Source organism: Eubalaena glacialis, chromosome 15 (genome assembly GCF_028564815.1).
Source record: "Eubalaena glacialis isolate mEubGla1 chromosome 15, mEubGla1.1.hap2.+ XY, whole genome shotgun sequence".
Taxonomy (NCBI): domain Eukaryota; kingdom Metazoa; phylum Chordata; class Mammalia; order Artiodactyla; family Balaenidae; genus Eubalaena; species Eubalaena glacialis.
In genome coordinates this window covers 86,406,711-86,425,752 of record NC_083730.1, presented here as the reverse complement: position 1 = coordinate 86,425,752, position 19,042 = coordinate 86,406,711, and the positions used below count along the sequence as shown (strand labels likewise).

The window sequence follows — 19,042 nt, the reverse complement described above, 5'->3', positions numbered from 1 at the left end:
AATAAATACTTAAAAAAAAAAAAAAATACCTTCCTGGTGGGGAGCTGGTTACTTAACTTCAGGTGGATGAGCTTTTCTCTGCTCACCTGCATTGCCTATGCTGGTCAGTAGCGGAGAATGATGCTGCTTGATTTTACATGGGAGGAGAATTTCTTGGGACAAGGTGCATGTTTTGGGTCATCGGCTCCAGGTTCAGGATTATGGAACCTTCTGGTTTTTCTTTAACGTGGTGAGGTTGCCTCCTAGAGGCGGACAGGCATCGGAATCCCTGTTTGTGATGCCGTCATTGTGACCTCACAGCCAGGATTGCTCACAGTGTTTGCCCAACTTCTGCCCGGATATGAGGTGAGGCCTGGCAGACAGTGTGCAATTCTGCAGACACCATGAGGTACCGGTTTGTCTCATTTTGCTAGATTTGTGTCGACTTTTCTGCAACTTCAGTAGATAAAAAGTAAAGACACTGACATTGGACCCTCTATATTTTATTGAAAAATAATGTATAATGATAAGAATATCACTGTTTTAAAGTATCCTCTGGCAGGACATTTGAAAATAGAAAACTCAGCAGTAGAGTAGAAGTATTTTGCTGTGTGAATGGGTATGTAGATAACCAGTGGCTCAATCAGCTATGAAATTTGCTGTCAATTTTCCCGTTCCCTGCAAATAAACATAATTTTTTGCTCTGTGAAAATGTATCTATAGCATTAGACGAGTAACAATTTGGAATGATTAGACTTGGTTTGTCAGTGGTATAAATTAATCACCCAGAGGCCTAAATTCTGATATATCACAATTGAGAGGTTGTCACCATTTGGTTTTGAATATATTGCTTTGCTCTTTATACTTGTTTTAGTGGGAGTTGGAAGAAGAGGTGTTGGTTCACACAGATATCCAGAAATCTAGTCTCTGAGGGTTAATACATAATATAATTTTCTTAAGGATTGTCCTCCTTTAAACAAACAAAAATTTCAAGGACCTCTGTGTTCCTGTGTGCTGGGTGCAAGCACTTGATAAATTATTCCCTCCTATTTTTTCTCTTTTTTTTGACTGCACGGCATGTGGGAATCTTAGTTCTCCGACTAGGGATTGAACCCGTGCACCCTGCATTAGAAGCGTGGAGTCTTTAACCACTGGACCGCCAGGGAGGGCCCCCTCCTATTTTTTTATTTAAGTAGATATTGGACCCTTTTCCTAAGTTTGATTCCCATGAGTTTAAGTTGAGAGATGAAGTGGGCAAAATTTTTTTGTTGTTACTGCTTTTTCCCCCGAAAAGCATGTCAGTATTCGAGAGACTCAACATCCCAGTTTCTGAAGTAGACCTCTTTTTTAAAGCATTGTCCTATGTATTCCCTATTTTTTCACCTCTGTAACAGTCACATGTCCCTATTTTCCTAAACACACATGACCTAGAGTCTTAAAACATTTACTTTCTTTGAGACTAGGAGGCTTTTTTAGATTTGCTTGGTGTGTTCCCTTCCAAATGTGTCAGATAAGTCTCCTTCAATTGGCTTTTCAGAAATGAGTCGTCCTGTACACGTAGGTTGTAGACACTCAAAATTGCCAATTTAAAGTCAGTTTTATCTATGGGGACAATATTTAACTGCTTTAGATCAGTTTTCACTATTGAAAGCATTTCTGTGCATTCAGCATTTTTTAAAAAATAAATTTATTTATTATTTTTTTGGCTGCATTGGGTCTTTGTTGCTGTGCGCGGCTTTCTCTAGTTGCGGCGAGCAGGGGCTACTCTTCATTGCGGCGCGCGGGCTTCTCATTGCGGTGGCTTCTCTTGTTGCAGAGCATGGGCTCTAGGCACATGGGCTTCAGTAACTGTGGCACGTGGGTTCAGTAGTTGTGGCTCGCGGGCTCTAGAGCGCAGGCACAGTAGTTGTGGCGCACGGGCTTTGTTGCTCCGCGGCATGTGGGATCTTCCCAGACCAGGGCTCGAACCCGTGTCCCCTGCATTGGCAGGCCGATTCTTAACCACTGCGCTACCAGGGAAGGGAAGCCCTCAGCATATATTCTTATGCAGGGAGAATAGAACTGAATCTTTAACTTCTGAATTTTCATTCACTTTGCAAGACCTCTTTCATGGAAGGGTTATCAGGATGGGGTCTGAGTGGTAGTGGGTGTTAGCAGATGGGAAGTGATCCCAGAGGCATCTTGAAATGACACTGTGGCAGTTTTCTGGGGTGGCTGGAGCAGTACCTGCTCTCTGTGTCTTGCATAAAGTGTTAGATGGCAGTAGTGTCACCTCCAAACTTGGGCTTCGTAAGTAGGGTCTTTTCTTTCCCCCCCGTTCAAGGTCCTTGTAACTAAACCACTGTTCTTACTACAAGTAAACTTTTTCTTTGTCTGGATGTTTTCAATGTTCTTACCTTTATGAGGCAGATGACAGGTGATTGCGTATTAAATTACTTATTAAAAGGAATAACTGCAGTAAGCATATGTTCTGTGTTTTGAGAAGGTTATAGTCTTGAACAGTATCTTCTACCTCTGAAAATTTGTTTGTTTAGAATGGGAGAGTGATTTGTATGTAATTTCCTGTCCAGTGATGTGTAGTGAGAAAGGTTCTTTCTGAGAGGAAAGTGGGGTGCTTGGATTCTTAGAAATAGTTATATCTGTGGCATTTTCTATGTCCCAGCATTGTTTTAATCTCATGAAACCTCCCCAGATGCCGGTATTTTCCAGTATCTAACACACTAGACAAATGTGTACCTGTCCTTGACTTCATAGAGGGTAGAAGACTTTTTTTTTTTTGGCCACACCCCTTGTGACCTGCGGGATCTTAGTTCCCCAACCAAGGATCGAACCCGTGTCCCCTGCAGTGGGAGCTCAGAGTCCTAACCACTGGACCACCAGGGAAGTCCCAGAAGACAATTTGTTTGTTGGGTGGAAGAATAGTCCTACTTCCTGAAATCCCAACTTTGAGTAAAGCTGACATTCTCAAGAAATACAACGCACATTTCTTTTTAAGAAATACCAAAGAGGATAGGTCTTATAAGGTTATTTGCTTCCCTGAAATAAATATCTTGCCCTTTTATATTTGTTACTTAGGTCAGATCTCGGAGTTAAATCACAAACACAGGCTGTTAATCTAGTTCAAAAGTTTTGCTTATTCCAGGCTTGGCTTTTTTGTCTTCTTAAAATAAACCTGTAGGTTACACAGAAACAAAACAAAACAAAACAAAAACTGTTCCTCTGGTGTTGATGTTTGGCAACAAAGCTTCCCATTTTTAGGTGGAAATGTAACCCTTTCACTGAGAGGGAGGGAGGCAGAAGGGACTGTGTAGCTGAGCTGCTGTGGCCTGGGGCTCTTCTCCCTGCTACATAGTTGGCTTTTGGAAGTAGGTCTCTCTCTGTCTCCCATTTGAGAATGTACTAGCAAAACAGTAGCTATTGTTGACTATTCAGAAATGAGTTGTTAAGTTCTAGAGATGAACATTTTACAAACGGTTTTTGGCTTGAAAAATATTAGAACTGTGGCATCAGTCAGTGGTGTAAATAAAGGATTCTGGGGGTTCTTGTGTGTGGTATATGTTGTAATATTATAGTTTGGAAGGTGGGATAATAAAGTGATGTGACTGCCTTAAAAATAAATGAAAAAAATACACCAGAACTTAGTTTTTTCATTTAGGGAGGTGTTCATTAATTATAGTGATAAGCCATTCATGAATACTTTTTCAAACTGTTGGAATTGGCCCATATGCCTTGGATAAATTTTTGCTATGTTCAGTAGCTGCATGTCATTATATTTTTGAGGTTTTTGGATTCAAGTTTTGGAAACAGCTAGTAGTGTTTTAAGAGCCAAGTCCAAAGAAGAGTATTGAGAGATTGAGATGGTCACTGTCGCCTTGGTTCACTAATAAAGTGCAACTTATAAACTGTCTCTGAAGTTATTTATTTCTTTTTTTTTTTTTAAATGCAGGCTCTAAATCTGAGATGGGGCCCAACACTGCATTTCTTTGTTTATTTTATTTTTGGCTGTGTTGGGTCTTCGTTTCTGTGCGAGGGCTTTCTCCAGTTGTGGCAAGCGGGGGCCACTCTTCATCGCGGTGCGCGGGCCTCTCACTATCGTGGCCTCTCTTGTTGCAGAGCACAGGCTCCAGACGCGCAGGCTCAGTAGTTGTGGCTCATGGGCCCAGTTGCTCTGCGGCATGTGGGATCTTCCCAGACCAGGGCTCGAACCCGTATCCCCTGCATTGGCAGGCAGACTCTCAACCACTGCGCCACCAGGGGAGCCATGAAGTTATTTCTAAAAGAAGAGTTAAGGGGGCTTCCTTGGTGGCGCAGTGGTTAAGAATCCACCTGCCAATGCAGGGGACACGGGTTCAAGCCCTGGTCTGGGAAGATCCCACATGCCACGGAGCAACAAAGCCCGTGCGCCACAGCTACTGAGCCTGTGCTCTAGAGCCCACATGCCACAACTACTGAAGCCTGCGCGCCTAGAGCCCGCTCTGCAACAAGAGAAGCCACTGCAATGAGAAGCCCGCGCACCGCAACAAAGAGTAGCCCCCACTCGCCGCAACTAGAGAAAGCCCGACCGCAGCAACGAAGACCCAATGCAGCCAAAAATAAAAATAAATAAAATAAATAAATTTTAAAAAATAAATAAATAAAGAAGAGTTAAAAATATTTTGACCAAAGCAGTATTATTCAAATAAACTTACCATTTCCTCAGGTGGTCACTTTGAAGGACACTGTTCATTTGGCACGTAGAGGGTTCCTGGAGGTTCTAGAACAGTGCTGTCCAATAGAACTTTCTGTGATGGTGGAAATTATTCTATATGTTGCATTGTGGCTCTTGAGCGCTTGAAGTGTGGCTGGTGTGACTGAGGAGCTGAATTTTTAACTTGATTTCGTTTTAAAAGAATTTAAAGTGGCTAGCGGCTACCATATTGGAGAGTGCAGACCTAGAATATTTAGCTTTCAGCCTGACTTGTAAACTGGGGTGAGCAGGTTATGCTAAGATACCAAAAATTATCAAGGCAAAGTAGGTTGTGGCATATCTGATCCCCCTCCCCTCCCGCAGTGCGAAGAGTAGTAGAAAACTCTGGAATTTGTCATTTGTGTTCAGTGGTATCCAATCTTTATAGCCTCTCCAGGTTTATCCTTGCTAAGGTGTTATCCGAAGGGTTTTAGATGAGAACCTTTCTTTGTATTTGCAATTTAATCATCGTCTTTTGATGCTCATGGTTCTTCCCTGAAATTTAAGACCTACCCCAGCAGCCAGCCCCCATCTGTTACAAGCACCCATGGTTGGAGTGAATGAAGACTCGGCATGCCACTGGAAAAGGGGCTGCCAACCTTTGGTTTAAATCTTTGCTTGGTAATGGTGGTTAGGTTAAGATAACTGAAATGAACAAATGAAATACATATAGGGCCTAAAGGGAAACTCTAGACATCTTTTGTCTTGTACCAGTAGAGTCTTAAAGTTTTTTTTTTTTTTGGCTGCACCTTGTGGCTTGTGGGATCTTATTACCCGACCAGGGATTGAACCCCGGCCACGGCAGTGAAATCTCAGAGTCCTAACCAGTGGACTGCCAGGGGATTCCCTCTAAGGCTCTTTATTTATTCATTCATTCATTCATTCATTCATTCATTTATTTTATTGGAGTATAATTGCTTTACAATGTTGTGTGCATAGCGAAGTGAATCAGCCATATGCATACACACATCCGCTCCCTCCCCACCCCGCATCCCACCCAACTAGACCATCACCCTCTAAGGCTCTTTAAAGTCTCCTTTTCATTTAACTTTCTAAATTGATTTCTTACAAGAATCTCCTAATGTTAGCCAAACTGAGCGTCTCATTGTCTTATTCCCATGCTTTATACCTTTCCTCTTCCTTCCTTGGTCTTTTCTGAAATTTTTCTGCCTTTTAAAAAATCCTGACTGCCAACAGCTGTTACTTTCCTTTGACACACAAGTTGCATTGTGTTCTTAGTTATTTTTCATATATCTGGGTCTTTTCTCTCCAACTGCATCATAAATTCTTGAGCTTATGCCTGCGTCATATATTTTTCTGTCACCTGTAGCAAGCACCAAGAATAACTTTTTAAAATATTGGGTATATCCCAACTGGTTTGTAAACTCATTTAAACGATTGAGACTATTTTTCTCATTTTTTGTAGTGAGCATAGTTTATAAAGTATCATGAGGGATATAATGACTAAAATACAGTTTCTCCCCCCAGGGCATTTGTAACCTGTAGAATCAATAGGCCGTGTACACCCAGCTCAGTGTGCTAGGTGATAGGAAAGCGATACAGACTCAGTTCTATGGGAAATTGAAGGATGAACACATTTTCATTGGAGAAGGTTTTGTGGGCTGGCTGTATCCCTGAATTTGCCCTTGAGTAAGGTTTCAGCAGATGAAAATAACTAGGCTTGGAAAGGGCATTCAAGGCTGAGTGAAAAACCTGAAACAAAAGCATAGAGTGAAAGCACCAGGGCTTCTGTAGGGGTATTTGCCAAATCGATCATGTGGGTGATTCATGTGCATGTAATTGAGAAAATGAACGTCTGATCTTATCAGTTGTTCAGCAGTGTTTCTCAAATGTTAGCCTCAGAGTTACCAGAAGGGCTTAAAATGCAGATAGCTGGCCCCGCCCCCAGAGTTCGTTTCAGTAGGTTTGGGGAGGGTCCCAAATTATTTGCATTTCTAGTAAGTTTCCAGGTGATGCGCATTTTGAAAAGTGCTGATTGAGAGCTCCGGTCCATCTGATATCTGCCTTAGAGAAATGTCTGTCTTACATATGCAAATACCGCAGTGTCAGTGCATCATTGTGTTCATGTTGCTTTATGTACACACATCTGGTCTTCCTGTAGATTGTAAGTTCAGGCTCCTTACATCACTCAACCCCTAGCACAATGCTGTATCAGTGGTAATACAGTAGTAAATCCTGTGCTTGCTAACTTGGCATCCAGATCTAAAATTATCTGAACAAGAAGCACATGCTTTTGGAAGGTCTTATAAACTGGGAAGCCCTTTGTGACTCAAAATGTAAAGCAAAAATGCATATAGCAGCAGTTCTCAAACTTTTTTCCTTAGGACCCCTTCACATTCTTAAAAATTATTGAGGTCTCCAAAGAGTTTTTATTTGTCGGTTTTATCTATAGATATTTACCATACTAGGAAGTAAAACTGAAAATATTTTAAAATATTTATTAATTCATTAGACATAATAATAAACCCATACATGTTATATTTCTTTAATGAAGAATAACTATTTTCTAAAGTAAAAAATTTAATGAGAAGATGGCATTGTTTTAAATTTTTGCGAATCTCTCTAAATATCTGGCTTTAACAGAAGACAAGCTTAATAGAAGTGAACTTCTGCATTTAATCTGTAGTGATACTTTTTTTTTTTTTAATTGATTGATTGATTGCTATGTTGGGTCTTCGTTTCTGTGCGAGGGCTTTCTCTAGTTGCGGCAAGCGGGGGCCACTCTTCATCGTGGTGCGTGGGCCTCTCACCATCGTGGCCTCTCTCGCTGCGGAGCACAGGCTCCAGACGCGCAGGCTCAGCAGTTGTGGCTCACGGGCCTAGTTGCTCCGTGGCATGTGGGATCTTCCCAGATCAGGGCTCGAACCCGTGTCCCCTGCATTAGCAGGCAGATTTTCAACCACTGCGCCACCAGGGAAGCCCCATTTTTTTTAAAAAATAAATTTATTTATTTATTTTTGGCTGCGTTGGGTCTTTGTTGCTGCGCGCGGGCTTTCTCTAGTTGAGGCGAGCGGGGGCTACTCTTCGTTGTGGTGCGCGGACTTCTCATTGCAGTGGCTTCTCTTGTTGTGGAGCACGGGCTCTAGGTGCGCGGGCTTCAGTAGTTGTGGCGCACGGGTTTAGTTGCTCCGCGGCATGTGGGATCTTCCCGGACCAGGGCTCGAACCCGTGTCCCCTGCATTGGTAGGCCGATTCTTAACCACTGCGCCACCAGGGAAGTCCCTATACATTGTTTTGGTTGAAGTACATGAAGAAAATTGGCCTCACAGATTTATAGGAAAGGAAGAGCATTTTCAGGTAATTATGGATTTTCTTCTTTAATACTACTCCAGGGCTTCCCTGGTGGCGCAGTGGTTAAGAATCCGCCTGCCAATGCAGGGGACACGGGTGGGATCTTCCTGGTCCGGGAAGATCCCACATGCTGCAGAGCAACTAAGCCAGTGCGCCACAAGTACTGAAGCCCACGTGCTACAGCTACTGAAGCCCGGGCACCTAGAGCCTGTGCTCCGCAATAAGAGAAGCCACTGCAATGAAGAGTACTCCCCGCTCGCCGCAACTAGAGAAAAGCCTGTGCACAACAACGAAGACCCAACACACCAAAATTAAATAAATAAAATAAATTTATGTATTAAAAAAAATACTACTCCAAGAACTTGATAGGCTGTTGTTTCTTTTTTTAAATTTATTTATGTATTTATTTTTGGCTGTGTTGGGTCTTCGTTTCTGTGCGAGGGCTTTCTCCAGTTGCGGCGAGCGGGGGCCACTCTTCATCGCGGTGCGCGGGCCTCTCACTGTCACGGCCTCTCACATTGCGGAGCACAAGCTCCAGACGCGCAGGCTCAGTAGTTGTGGCTCACGGGCCTAGTTGCTCCGCGGCATGTGGAATCTTCCCAGACCAGGGCTCGAACCCGTGTCCCCTGCATTGGCAGGCAGATTCCTAACCACTGTGCCACCAGGGAAGCCCGGCTGTTGTTTCTTAAAGGTGGCATCTCAAACTATATGAATGAACTTTTATTGTTACGTAAAAATCCATTGGTCTAATTTGTGCTTTGAATGAACGCTTTACCCATATGGGATCTTGTAACATTATACATTGTTGGTTGGAAAATATTGATTTACTGAGTTATGAGATCTTCCAAATATTGGCACATTAAAAATTATGTTTGTTAACACCATCGATCTCATCAGAAAAATGTGTAGTATTGCGAAGCTCACAGCAGAGGATAGGTTTTTCAAAATTCCTTCTCTTGAAAACTTAAATTTTATCATTGTCAACAAATAGTTGTTTTCCTTGAAGTGACAGGCTCACATACTTCATTTTCAAGAAAATGTCTGCTGGAGATACGGAGTCTGAGTAACCTAAGTTTGTCAGGGATTCTTTCAGGTGGAAATGGTGTTCCCTGAACAGAGTGGCTGATTGAGCTTGCCCCTCAGTTGCACGTGTGCTTTTTATTGAGACGGTCATTGTGCAGGGGTGTGCAGCAGAAGTGCTTCACGTGGACTTCCCATTTTGTTACTCAGAATATTAAAAAGGCACATATTCAAGGTTGAAATTTAATAAAATTATTCATTTTTATGCTTTATCAAGTGCTTTATCACATTCTTATGTGAAAGTAGTTTTTTTTTTTTTTCCTGGAAGCACTGAATACAGAAAAGAATAGTACAGTGTGCCTCTACTGCCTTGATTATGGCATCTACACTTTTTACCCTCTATTGCTACTGTACCACTAGTGCAAATGTCAACATTGCAGGAGAAGGCAAGTCACGTTTTAGCAATATTATGAAAATAGTTTTGACTCCCTGAAAGGGCCTCTGGGTGCCCTAGGCGTGCAGGGCTCACACTTAGAGAACCGCTGCATTAAAGTAACAAAAATCAGGGTTGGCAGGACGGCCTGTCTCTGTGTCACTCCTGCCTTAGAGATCTTACCCTCCACTTTGTAAGCTCAGAAACTCTTTTTTTTTATCCATATACTCAGAGATTAGACTCATACTAACAAATTCAGAGATTGAAGTTTATAAAATATAACTGTGTATTTATAATGAGTGAAATGCCAAAAGGCACCGTTCCCTTTGGTCGCTCTTAGAAACCCAAACCATAATGTGAGCAAAGGATTTTGGAGCATTGTCTCAAATGTCCTTAAATACTGATTTTCACCCAGCTTTTCCAAGTCTGCTCCGTAGACTCCCTCTGTTTATTTTCCAGAGAACCTTTTCCCAGAGTGAGTAAAATACACATTTTCTTTTAACTCTTTTTCTAGACTTCTTGGGCTGTGCTTCTTTTTAGTTTGGCAATGCACAGTCACCTTTCTTCCTTCTTTTGGTGTATTTCATGTTATGTTAAATTACTCATAATGAAATTATGTGTATACATATATAAGAATCTGCAGTTTAACAAGATCCCCAGGAGATTTGTGTGCACCTAATGAACAATGGAGTGAATACCCATGTACACCCCACCCAGTTTAAGAAATTGAACATTACCATTATGTGGACTTTTGATGTTGTTTTTATAACTGATTATTACAAAACATAGCATTATTTTTTTGTTAAATTTTAGGTTCATTATGTTTAGGTTGCTTTCTTCACAAATCCACTTTTTTTTTTTTTTAAGTACACTGCTTCTTAACTACAATGTAAGACATAATTTTATACTTAACCATTCATCTCTGTACTGCTGGGTTCATCTGCTAATTGAGCCCAATTCCAAACTCTTTAACTCGGCCTTCTATAGTTCATGTTTGTGATTATCAGTCTTCTCTCTCGGTCACCGGCCTCTTCTCTGAACAGTCTCTTTCCCTCCTTGCCTTGTCCAGAACTTGGCTGGTCTCTGAAGACACTGTTTCCCCTGCAGCCCTCTCAAGGGCCTACCTCAGACTTGACCGTGTTGTTTGATGCTGTAAATTGCTACTTCTCAGGCCTTCAAAAACCGCAGCCCCTTCGAGGCTCTACCATGCTGATATCCACTGACCTCAGCCTCTTGCCTTCACTCCTTTTAGCTTCTGCCTCCTTCTTGCTATCCACATCTCCTCCTCCAGTCCCTGTATTTTAGACTCCCACAGTCCTACCAGTAATCCCTTCAGCGCTCAGGCCCCTGAGTTCCATCCCCACGGTCAGAGCCTTCAAGCTTCTCACTCTAAACACCACCTCTGATCCACTGACCCCTTGCTACTCAAAGGGGAGGGGGTGTCCTCAAAATGGCAGGATTAATATCCTCTGGGAGTGTTGGAAAGCAGAATCTGAGGCCCCACCCCAGAGTTACCAAATCAGAATCTGCAGTTTGACAAGATCCCCAGGACTTCCCTGGTGGCGCAGTGATTCAGAATCCGCCTGCCAATGCAGGTGACACGGGTTTGAGCCCTGGTCCGGGAAGATCCCACGTGCCGTGGAGCAACTAAGCCCGTGCACCACAACTACTGAAGCCTGCGTGCCTAGAGCCCGTGCTCCGCAACAAGAGACGCCACCGCAATGAGAAGCCCGCACACCGCAACGAAGAGTAGCCCCCGCTCGCCCCAACTAGAGAAAGCCCGCGCGCAGCAATGAAGACCCAACGCAGCCAAAAATAAATAAAATAAATACATTAAAGGAAAAAAAAAAAAGATCCCCAGATTTGTATGCACATTTGAGTATCCAGTGTCTCCATTCTAACAATCCTTCATCCTCTTTGAGATCTCTGATCCAATTTTTCACTCTGACCCCACCCTGTCTTCACTTCCCTTTTTACTCATCTCAGATTCCCCGTGCCATTTTAATCACTCCTTTAAAACACTCCTTTAAAATCACCATCACCTCCCTTGCTTTTCCCTTCTATTTTAATTTTAACTGGCAGAATTTTGACTGTAGTTGAACTTAGCTATCTACCTTCCTCATATCTGTGCCTGAGCAGAAGCTTGTTATTAGAGAAAAAGTAACAGGAGACAGGTTTCACTTTAAATTCATGACCACAAGCCTCACGTGTACTTTGGGCTGCTTGGTGTTCCTACTACATTTCCCTAGTAAGCTCCTGTTTCTCTGCTCAAAGACAAATGTTTTTGTGTGTTCAGCACTCTCTCTGAGCCTCCCAGCGGTTTCTCCTTTCCTGCTTACCCCACCGGCCAGTGAGAAAATGAAAGAGTACCTTTTACATAGTAGTTTCTCAGGAAATATTTGTTGAATGAATGGATGACCATCTTGTGGGAAGATTTCCTTCAGAGAGTGAATCTGTTCAGCAAAGTACCAGGTCCCAGAAGCACCAGCACTAATTTGATTGACCTTGGGAAAGTCACTTACCTTCTCAGACCTTAATTCTCTTTGTCCATGAATGGGCATAAAGATATTTGTTCACCTACCTTCACAGGTATTTTGAGACACAAATAAGGCAGTTTTATATTTGTGCTTTGTGCACTCTCGGCACTGTACATATGTAGGTCATTTTAGTAATACTTGTCCTAATGTTTTTTTATTAAATTAATTTATTTTATTTTATTGTTTATTTTTGGCCGCATTGGGTCTTTGTTGCTGTGCGCCGGCTTTCTCTAGTTGTGGCGAGCAGGGGCTACTCTTCATTGTGGTGCGCAGGCTTCTCTCTCATTGCGGTGGCTTCTCTTGTTGAGGAGCACGGGCTCTAGGCACGTGGGCTTCAGCAGTTGTGGCACACAGGCTCAGTAGTTGTGGCTCACGGGCTCTAGAGCGCAGGCTCAGTAGTTGTGGCACACGGGCATAGTTGCTCCGTGGCATGTGGGATCTTCCTGGACCAGGGCTCGAACCTGTGTCCCCTGCATTGGCAGGCGGATTCTTAACCACTGTGCCACCAGGGACGCCCCCTAATTTTTTTTTTTTTTTTTTTTTTTTTTAGTCCTAGTGTTTTTAATTGTGGTGTGTGGTCTCTTCTGAGTTTGAACGTTAGATTTAGGGAAAGAACTTGGGCTCTGGAATCACACTTGTGTTCATCTCTCTGCTTCTTAGCTGAATAACTTTAGGTGGCAGGTCATTAACAAGTGAGGAAATACATGTGTTAGTTTCTGAGATGTTCCTTCACTAAAGAAGGAATAGTTATAGTAGCTAATCTATAGTATTATTGTAAGGCTCAACTGGGATAATAAGGATAACAATTATTTCTAAATTATAATATTCTGGTGTTGTGGTCCTCAGGTGTTGGGAGGATGGGGGTGTCTTATTTTAGATACAAAACTGTTGATTCAGTGATCATAAGTATCAAAATTTCAAATATTCTCGGTGTATTAGTGAGGCAAGAATATCTTTTTTCCTTTCGCATGTGTTTTGGAATTGATTAGTTTCAATGTGACATTCACTGACCTTGAAACACTATGCAGAGCTGTTGGTTCTGGATCATTACATTTTATGGGTACCATGACCAAGACTTTGATCTGTTGTTTCTCAGTGAATTGATTTTTTAAAGCAAGCCTGACTTGGCATTCATTAATAATGCATGAAGAAGAAACTTAAATTGGAAGATTTAAAAACCAACATTGTTGGTTTTTATTTTTTTTATTTTTTTTAAATGACGAATTTTTATTCATCAAAAAACCATGATGAGAATGAAAAATAATCAGAGAAGGAGAGGATATTTACAACAGATGTAACTCAATAATGATTAGTACCAAGAATATATACAAATCAATGAGTAAAAGACAGCTGACATGAACACAACAGAGACAGGTTTTGAATGGGCACTTTTCAAAAGAAGAATTGCAGTGACCAATGAACATAGGCAGATGCTCAAATTTGTTCCTAATTAGAGAAATGCAAAATAAAACCACAGTGAATGTCTCAACATCACACTGGCCAAAGTTAAAGTCTGGCAATATCAAGTGTTGGTGAACTGGAACTCATACACAGCAGGGGAAAAGGAGAGGGATATTAAATGTTAAAGATATGCCTACCTCACAATCCAGCAATTAAACTCCTAGGTCAATGCCCTACAGAAATGTGTTTACGTGCACAAAGATGCTCGTTGCAGCATTGCTTATAATAGCCAAAAACTGAAATCACTCTGGAAGTGTCTGTCGCAGTAAAATAAAGTGGTACTAAGGAAATGGCACATCATACAGTAATGAGAATGAATAAATCACACCAACATGCAATGTGAATTGTATAAGCAATGTTGAGTGAAAGATACCAGACACAACATACAGTGTGATTCCATTTTTGTACGTCAAAAGTAGGCAAAACAAACTAATCATATTGTTGCACACATAACCGGTAAAACTATTTTCTAAAAGGGGAGTGTTGCCATAAAGTTAGAATAGTAGTTACCTCTGGGAGACAAAGGCGAGGCGGACACACAGGGAGATTTTGGAGTGCTGGCAGTGGCTTTCCTGCATCTGGTTTGTGATTACATAGCTGTTTGCTTCATCCATTAAACTGCATATCTGTTTTATGTACATATCTGTTTTATGTACTTTTCTGTATATTTCACAAAATTTAAAAGAATGAGAGAGAACTTGTACTACGAAATATTAACAGTGATTAGAGCCATAATTATTAAAATAGTGTGGAAAACTAGAAGGCCCAGAAATAGGTCCAAGACACAGAAAACACAGAGTGGTTTTTTAAATTGCTCCTAATTCTCTTATTGAGACAGACTAGATTTTTCTCCTTCATTAAATCTTGGTCACAGTTCCCTGCTTTGGGATTCAAGTAGCTCAGATGGACCGAGAGCTAGAGGCATGAAGATTAGACAACAGAAGACATAAGACTTTGGGTTTATGACCGTTCTTGGGTTCCTGATAACCACACGCCTCTGTTTCTTAGGCTGAGGCTTTTAGGTGGCCAGTGTTTTGTGAGCTTAGCATGTTGAGCTGCAAGGTTTGAAACTGACTGAGGCTGGCCTAGTCGCTTATTGTGGCAGTTTTCGGAATTTCTCTTCAGGGAGGAGTGCTTGACCTGAGCCCAAGAATTCACTGTTTAGCCCGAGTGAAATATTTTAAGGAGTACTTCATCCTCTCTTCTCGCCGCTATAGTAGCTTTTCCAGGACGATCGTGCCTCCTTTGTCTGTTCTGTCCTTAACTACCTGACCATTGTCACTTTATGATATTGGACCAGGGTGAAGAGTAGCCAAGACACAAGACCCCATGGTAATCTCTGCAGTTAGCTTATCCCCATCCTCCTCAAATATTTTTGCACGAGTAAATAGCCTAGAGGAGACTCAGCGAAACCCTTCATGTGTCTAAGGCGGTAGCAGGAGCAGGTAGCTCTGCTTGCGGCCTACAGACTGTGTATGGTGAGGGTCTGGCAGTAAAGCACGTGGTTTCCGCTCTGAGTTAGAACCACCTGACCTGGCACACAGACTCCCAGCACACTGCCGCCGTCCTGGCAGTGAGGGTGATGGTGGTGACAGTTAAGGAGCCCAGGAATTTTGTATTAATAGCCGGGATCGGCAACCCCTGTCTTCAAGCACACAGCAGTGCTTTCTCTGTTAATCCCAGTCTTCCCCCAAGCCACACGGCTTACCTTTGACTTTGTAAAAAACACTGTGCCGTTTTGGACCCTCTTGAGAACCATGGGGAATCTTCAGAGTGAGCCTGATGAGACTACTGTCTTGGTTTGATTTCCATTCAGTCTGATTATCTTTGGTTTTTTTTGTTTGTTTGTTTGAAGATTTTTTGATGTGGACCATTTGTAAAATCTTCATTGAGTTTGTTACAGTATTGCTTCTGTTTTTATGTTTTGGTTTTTTGGCCTCGAGGCATGTGGGAATCTTAGCTCCCCGACCAGGGATCGAACTTGCACCCCCCTATTGGAAGGCGAAGTCTTAACCACTGGACCGCCAGGGAAGTCCCACTCTGATTATCTTTGAATAGAAAAACTTACATGGCTATATTAGTTTCCTGGGGCCGCCATAACAAGTGACCACAAACCGGGTGGCTTAAGACAACAGATTTGTTCTCTCACAGATCTGGAGGCCAGAAGTCCAAGATCAAAGTATCACCAGGGTTGGTTCCTTCTGGAGCTCTGAGGGAGAATCCGTCTCATGCTTCTTTCTTAGCTTCTGGTGGCTGCTGGCCATCCTTGGCTTGTAGTCACATGGCTGCAATCTCTGCCTGGGTCTTCACCTGGCCGTCTCCTCTGTGCTCTCCTCTTCTAATTAGGACACTTGTCATCAGATTTAGGGCCCAGGCAGGTGATCCAGGACGAGCTCATCTCAAGATCCGTAACTGAATTACGTCTGCAAAGACTCTTCTCTCAAATAAGGTCACATGCATAGGTTCCAGATGGACATATCTTTTGGGGAGGCCACCATTCAACTCACTACAGGGACCGTAGCAGCTCCTCTGTTAGCCCTGGCCAGACTGTTTACTGATGCTTGGCATTGCTTGTAAGAGAGCCAGAGTGTGAGGTCTGTGCTTCATCATCCAAGCTCAACTACCAGAAAAAAATGCAAAATGCAACCGTTTGAGAGAGTCAGTAAATAGCATTTTTCTCTTTGAATTCTGTTTTATTAGGTATTATGTCTAGAAATATTTTTCTGTATTCCAAAATCCCAAGGTCTTCCTCCTCTCTTAAAGAGCAAATGGCAAGGTACTGTTTTGCCTGAGCCCAGAAGCTGTAGATTCATACTTGGTCTTGAGTAAATCAGAAGTTCATTGTGTTTCTGTAGACAAAACAAAGATAACTTCCTTTTAGTACTTTCCAGATACGGCTTTTTCTTACAGAGTTTGAATTTGAATCTTTCTCTTGTTTAACATATACTTGGTTTATACTGAGTTATTGTATAATTCTGTGGATTAAATAGTATATACAGTTAATACGGGCTAGTGGTCATCAAGCTTAAGCAACATAGAAGTCAATGAAGTGAAAACTGAAAGCTCCCTTTTCTTCCCCCCATTAGTTTGGTGCACATTTTTCTGAACCCTCTTCTATGGATTGTGTGGTTTTTAGGCACTGTACTGATCTGGTATTATTAGATACTATAAAGAAAAGTGAATATATTGCCAGCCTTAGCTACTTGTCTTTAGGATAGTAAATTGCTTTTAAATCTATTTCAGCAGCATCTTCGTAGTTTTGATATCTGGAGTTTTCTAGGTTCCTAGGTTCATTGTGGAGATGGTTTTCTTATACATAAGGAAAAGTTTAGGCTGTGAAAGCTACTTTCGTAACTCTTTCTACTTTCTTTCTCCTATAGATTCTAAATTCTTTTTATATTTTTCTCTTTGCAGATTTAACCCAGAGACTGACTCCACTATAGAAACACCCACAGTTCTATCAATGACTGGGGAAAGATAGTGGCAACAGGCAAAGGAAAAACAGCTCTGATATCCTAAGGACAATGAGTATGCTAAAACCAAGCGGGCTTAAGGCCCCTACGAAGATCCTTAAGCCTGGAAGCACAGCCTTGAAGACACCTGCTTCTGGTAATGCTTTATGTTTCTCCTTAATAGCACGTTTTTCATCCTATGTGAAGACTTCTATTTGAAAAATTTAAAAAGACAATCTTATAAAACTTCATATTGTTGAAAATACTTGAGAAAGTTTCAATTAAAAGACATAGAATTTTATATTTAGTAGTCTTAATCAGTGAAGAGTCTATTTCATCGATTCAGCGTAAGGTTCTGAAATAGTTGTCAAGTTAATTTCAGTATTTGAGCCTTACAGTGTTAAAGTGTTTCTTCAGTTTTTCTGCCCATGTGTCTTCCTGAGCTCATCAGGACCTTTCTCTTGGGGTTTAGGGATAGATAGAGAAAACAAAGGCTAATCTGGCTTAAAAGATATGATGACAGGGCTTCCCTGGTGGTGCAGTGGTTGAGAATCCGCCTGCCAATGCAGGGGACACGGGTTCGATCCCTGGTCCGGGAAGATCCCACATGCTATGGAGCAACTAAGCCCGTGCGCCACAACCACTGAGCCTGTGCTCTAGAGCCCGCGAGCCACAACTACTGAGCCCGCGTGCCGCAACTACTGAAGCCTGCGCGCCTAGAGCCCGTGCTTCACGAGAGAAGCCACCGCAATGAGAAGCCCGCGCACTGCAACAAAGAGTAGCCCCCACTCACCGCAACTAGAGAAAGCCCGTGTGCAGCAACGAAGACCCAACATAGCCAAAAATAAATAAATAAAATAAATAAATTTATTTAAAAAAAAAAAAGATATGATGACAGTCATTGACCTGAAATTGACCATCATCATCAAGGGAGCAGGTAGTACAGTAGCTCAAGTCTGGCTCATGAGGGAAAACCTTCCCCATTTTATAGATGAACTTGTGTCTTTTATTATCTTTAACAACCTGTTCCTCATCTGTTCTCCATCTCCTCCTTCAGCATTTCCATTTCCATCCCATAATGATCACCTAAGGTCTTTAGTAAGAGAGGCAGGAGAGAAGCATCTGATGCTTGCTTTTACCATCTTTTATGTGATTTGTATTCTATTAGATCTTATGTTTTCAGCCTTTCCAGACAGGTGCCCACCATAATCTATTAAGTACAACATTGTTTTTTCAAGTTCTTCCATAAAGACATTCATTGGTCTTCCTTGAGGGAAGGGATCTTTGTGTTTGCTTTTTTTTTCTTTTTTTTCACTGCTGTATTCCATCCACACACCTAGAAAATTGCCTGGCATGTAACAGGAGCTCAGTAAATATGTGTTGACTCATTGGAGATCCTGAGTTATTTACGTTTTATGTATCAGGATAAAACCCGGTTCTTTTCAGAGAGGCCATAAAACATTGTAATAGGGAAGAACATTTTGTATTCTATTACAAGTTACTCACTAAAGGGATGTTGCCTGTAAGTTTAAATTATACATAATGGCCCATCTCTTGGAACCCTGCTTCCCAGATACTGAGCATTAAGCTAAAATACCTTTGTTCAGCTCACATGAAACATCCTGACCAGGCCCACCTGTGAATGACTGCAGGGAGGAAGGAGTTAACCCATGCCCTCCCGAGGCTGATGAGAACCAGGAAGTGTTTGACTTTACTCCCTCCCCTTTTAGTACAAAAGGAGCCCGAATTCTAACTCAGGCAAGATGGTTCTTTGGGGCCCCAGGCCACCATCTTGTCGGTCTGCTGGCTTTCCGTATAAAGTCGTTATTCTTTGCCCCAACAATTCGTCTCTTGGTTATCTGCCTGTTGTGTGGTGAGTAGTACGAGCTTAGACTTGGTAACAACATCTTAGAGGAAAGCTTTACTGATAAAGCAAAGGATTGTGAAGAAATGGGTTTATTTAAGGACTATTTAGCCTTGGGGAAGTCAGTCAAAATTGGCATCCCCTTCTCCTCAAAATCCTTCCTCTTTTAAGACCCCTTCAAATGCCAACCCTTCTATAAAGCCTTCCACTGTTATATTTACCCCTGTTAGCATTGTCTTTTTCACTTTTAGTATTTTT

At 42.0% G+C, this 19,042-nt stretch overlaps 1 protein-coding gene across 4 annotated transcripts in view; it reads left to right on the top strand.

Moving 5' to 3' along the window:
* The window catches only part of CLIP1 (CAP-Gly domain containing linker protein 1), a 125,208-nt gene that overhangs the window by 21,614 nt on the left and 84,552 nt on the right, over positions 1 to 19,042 (top strand). For all 4 annotated transcript variants that reach the window (XM_061169194.1, XM_061169195.1, XM_061169193.1 and 1 more), the window contains exon 2: positions 16,883 to 17,077. In XM_061169194.1, the coding sequence (XP_061025177.1) occupies positions 16,993 to 17,077 (85 nt within the window). In that variant the 5' untranslated portion in view covers positions 16,883 to 16,992. The remainder of the gene's footprint in view (positions 1 to 16,882; positions 17,078 to 19,042) is intronic.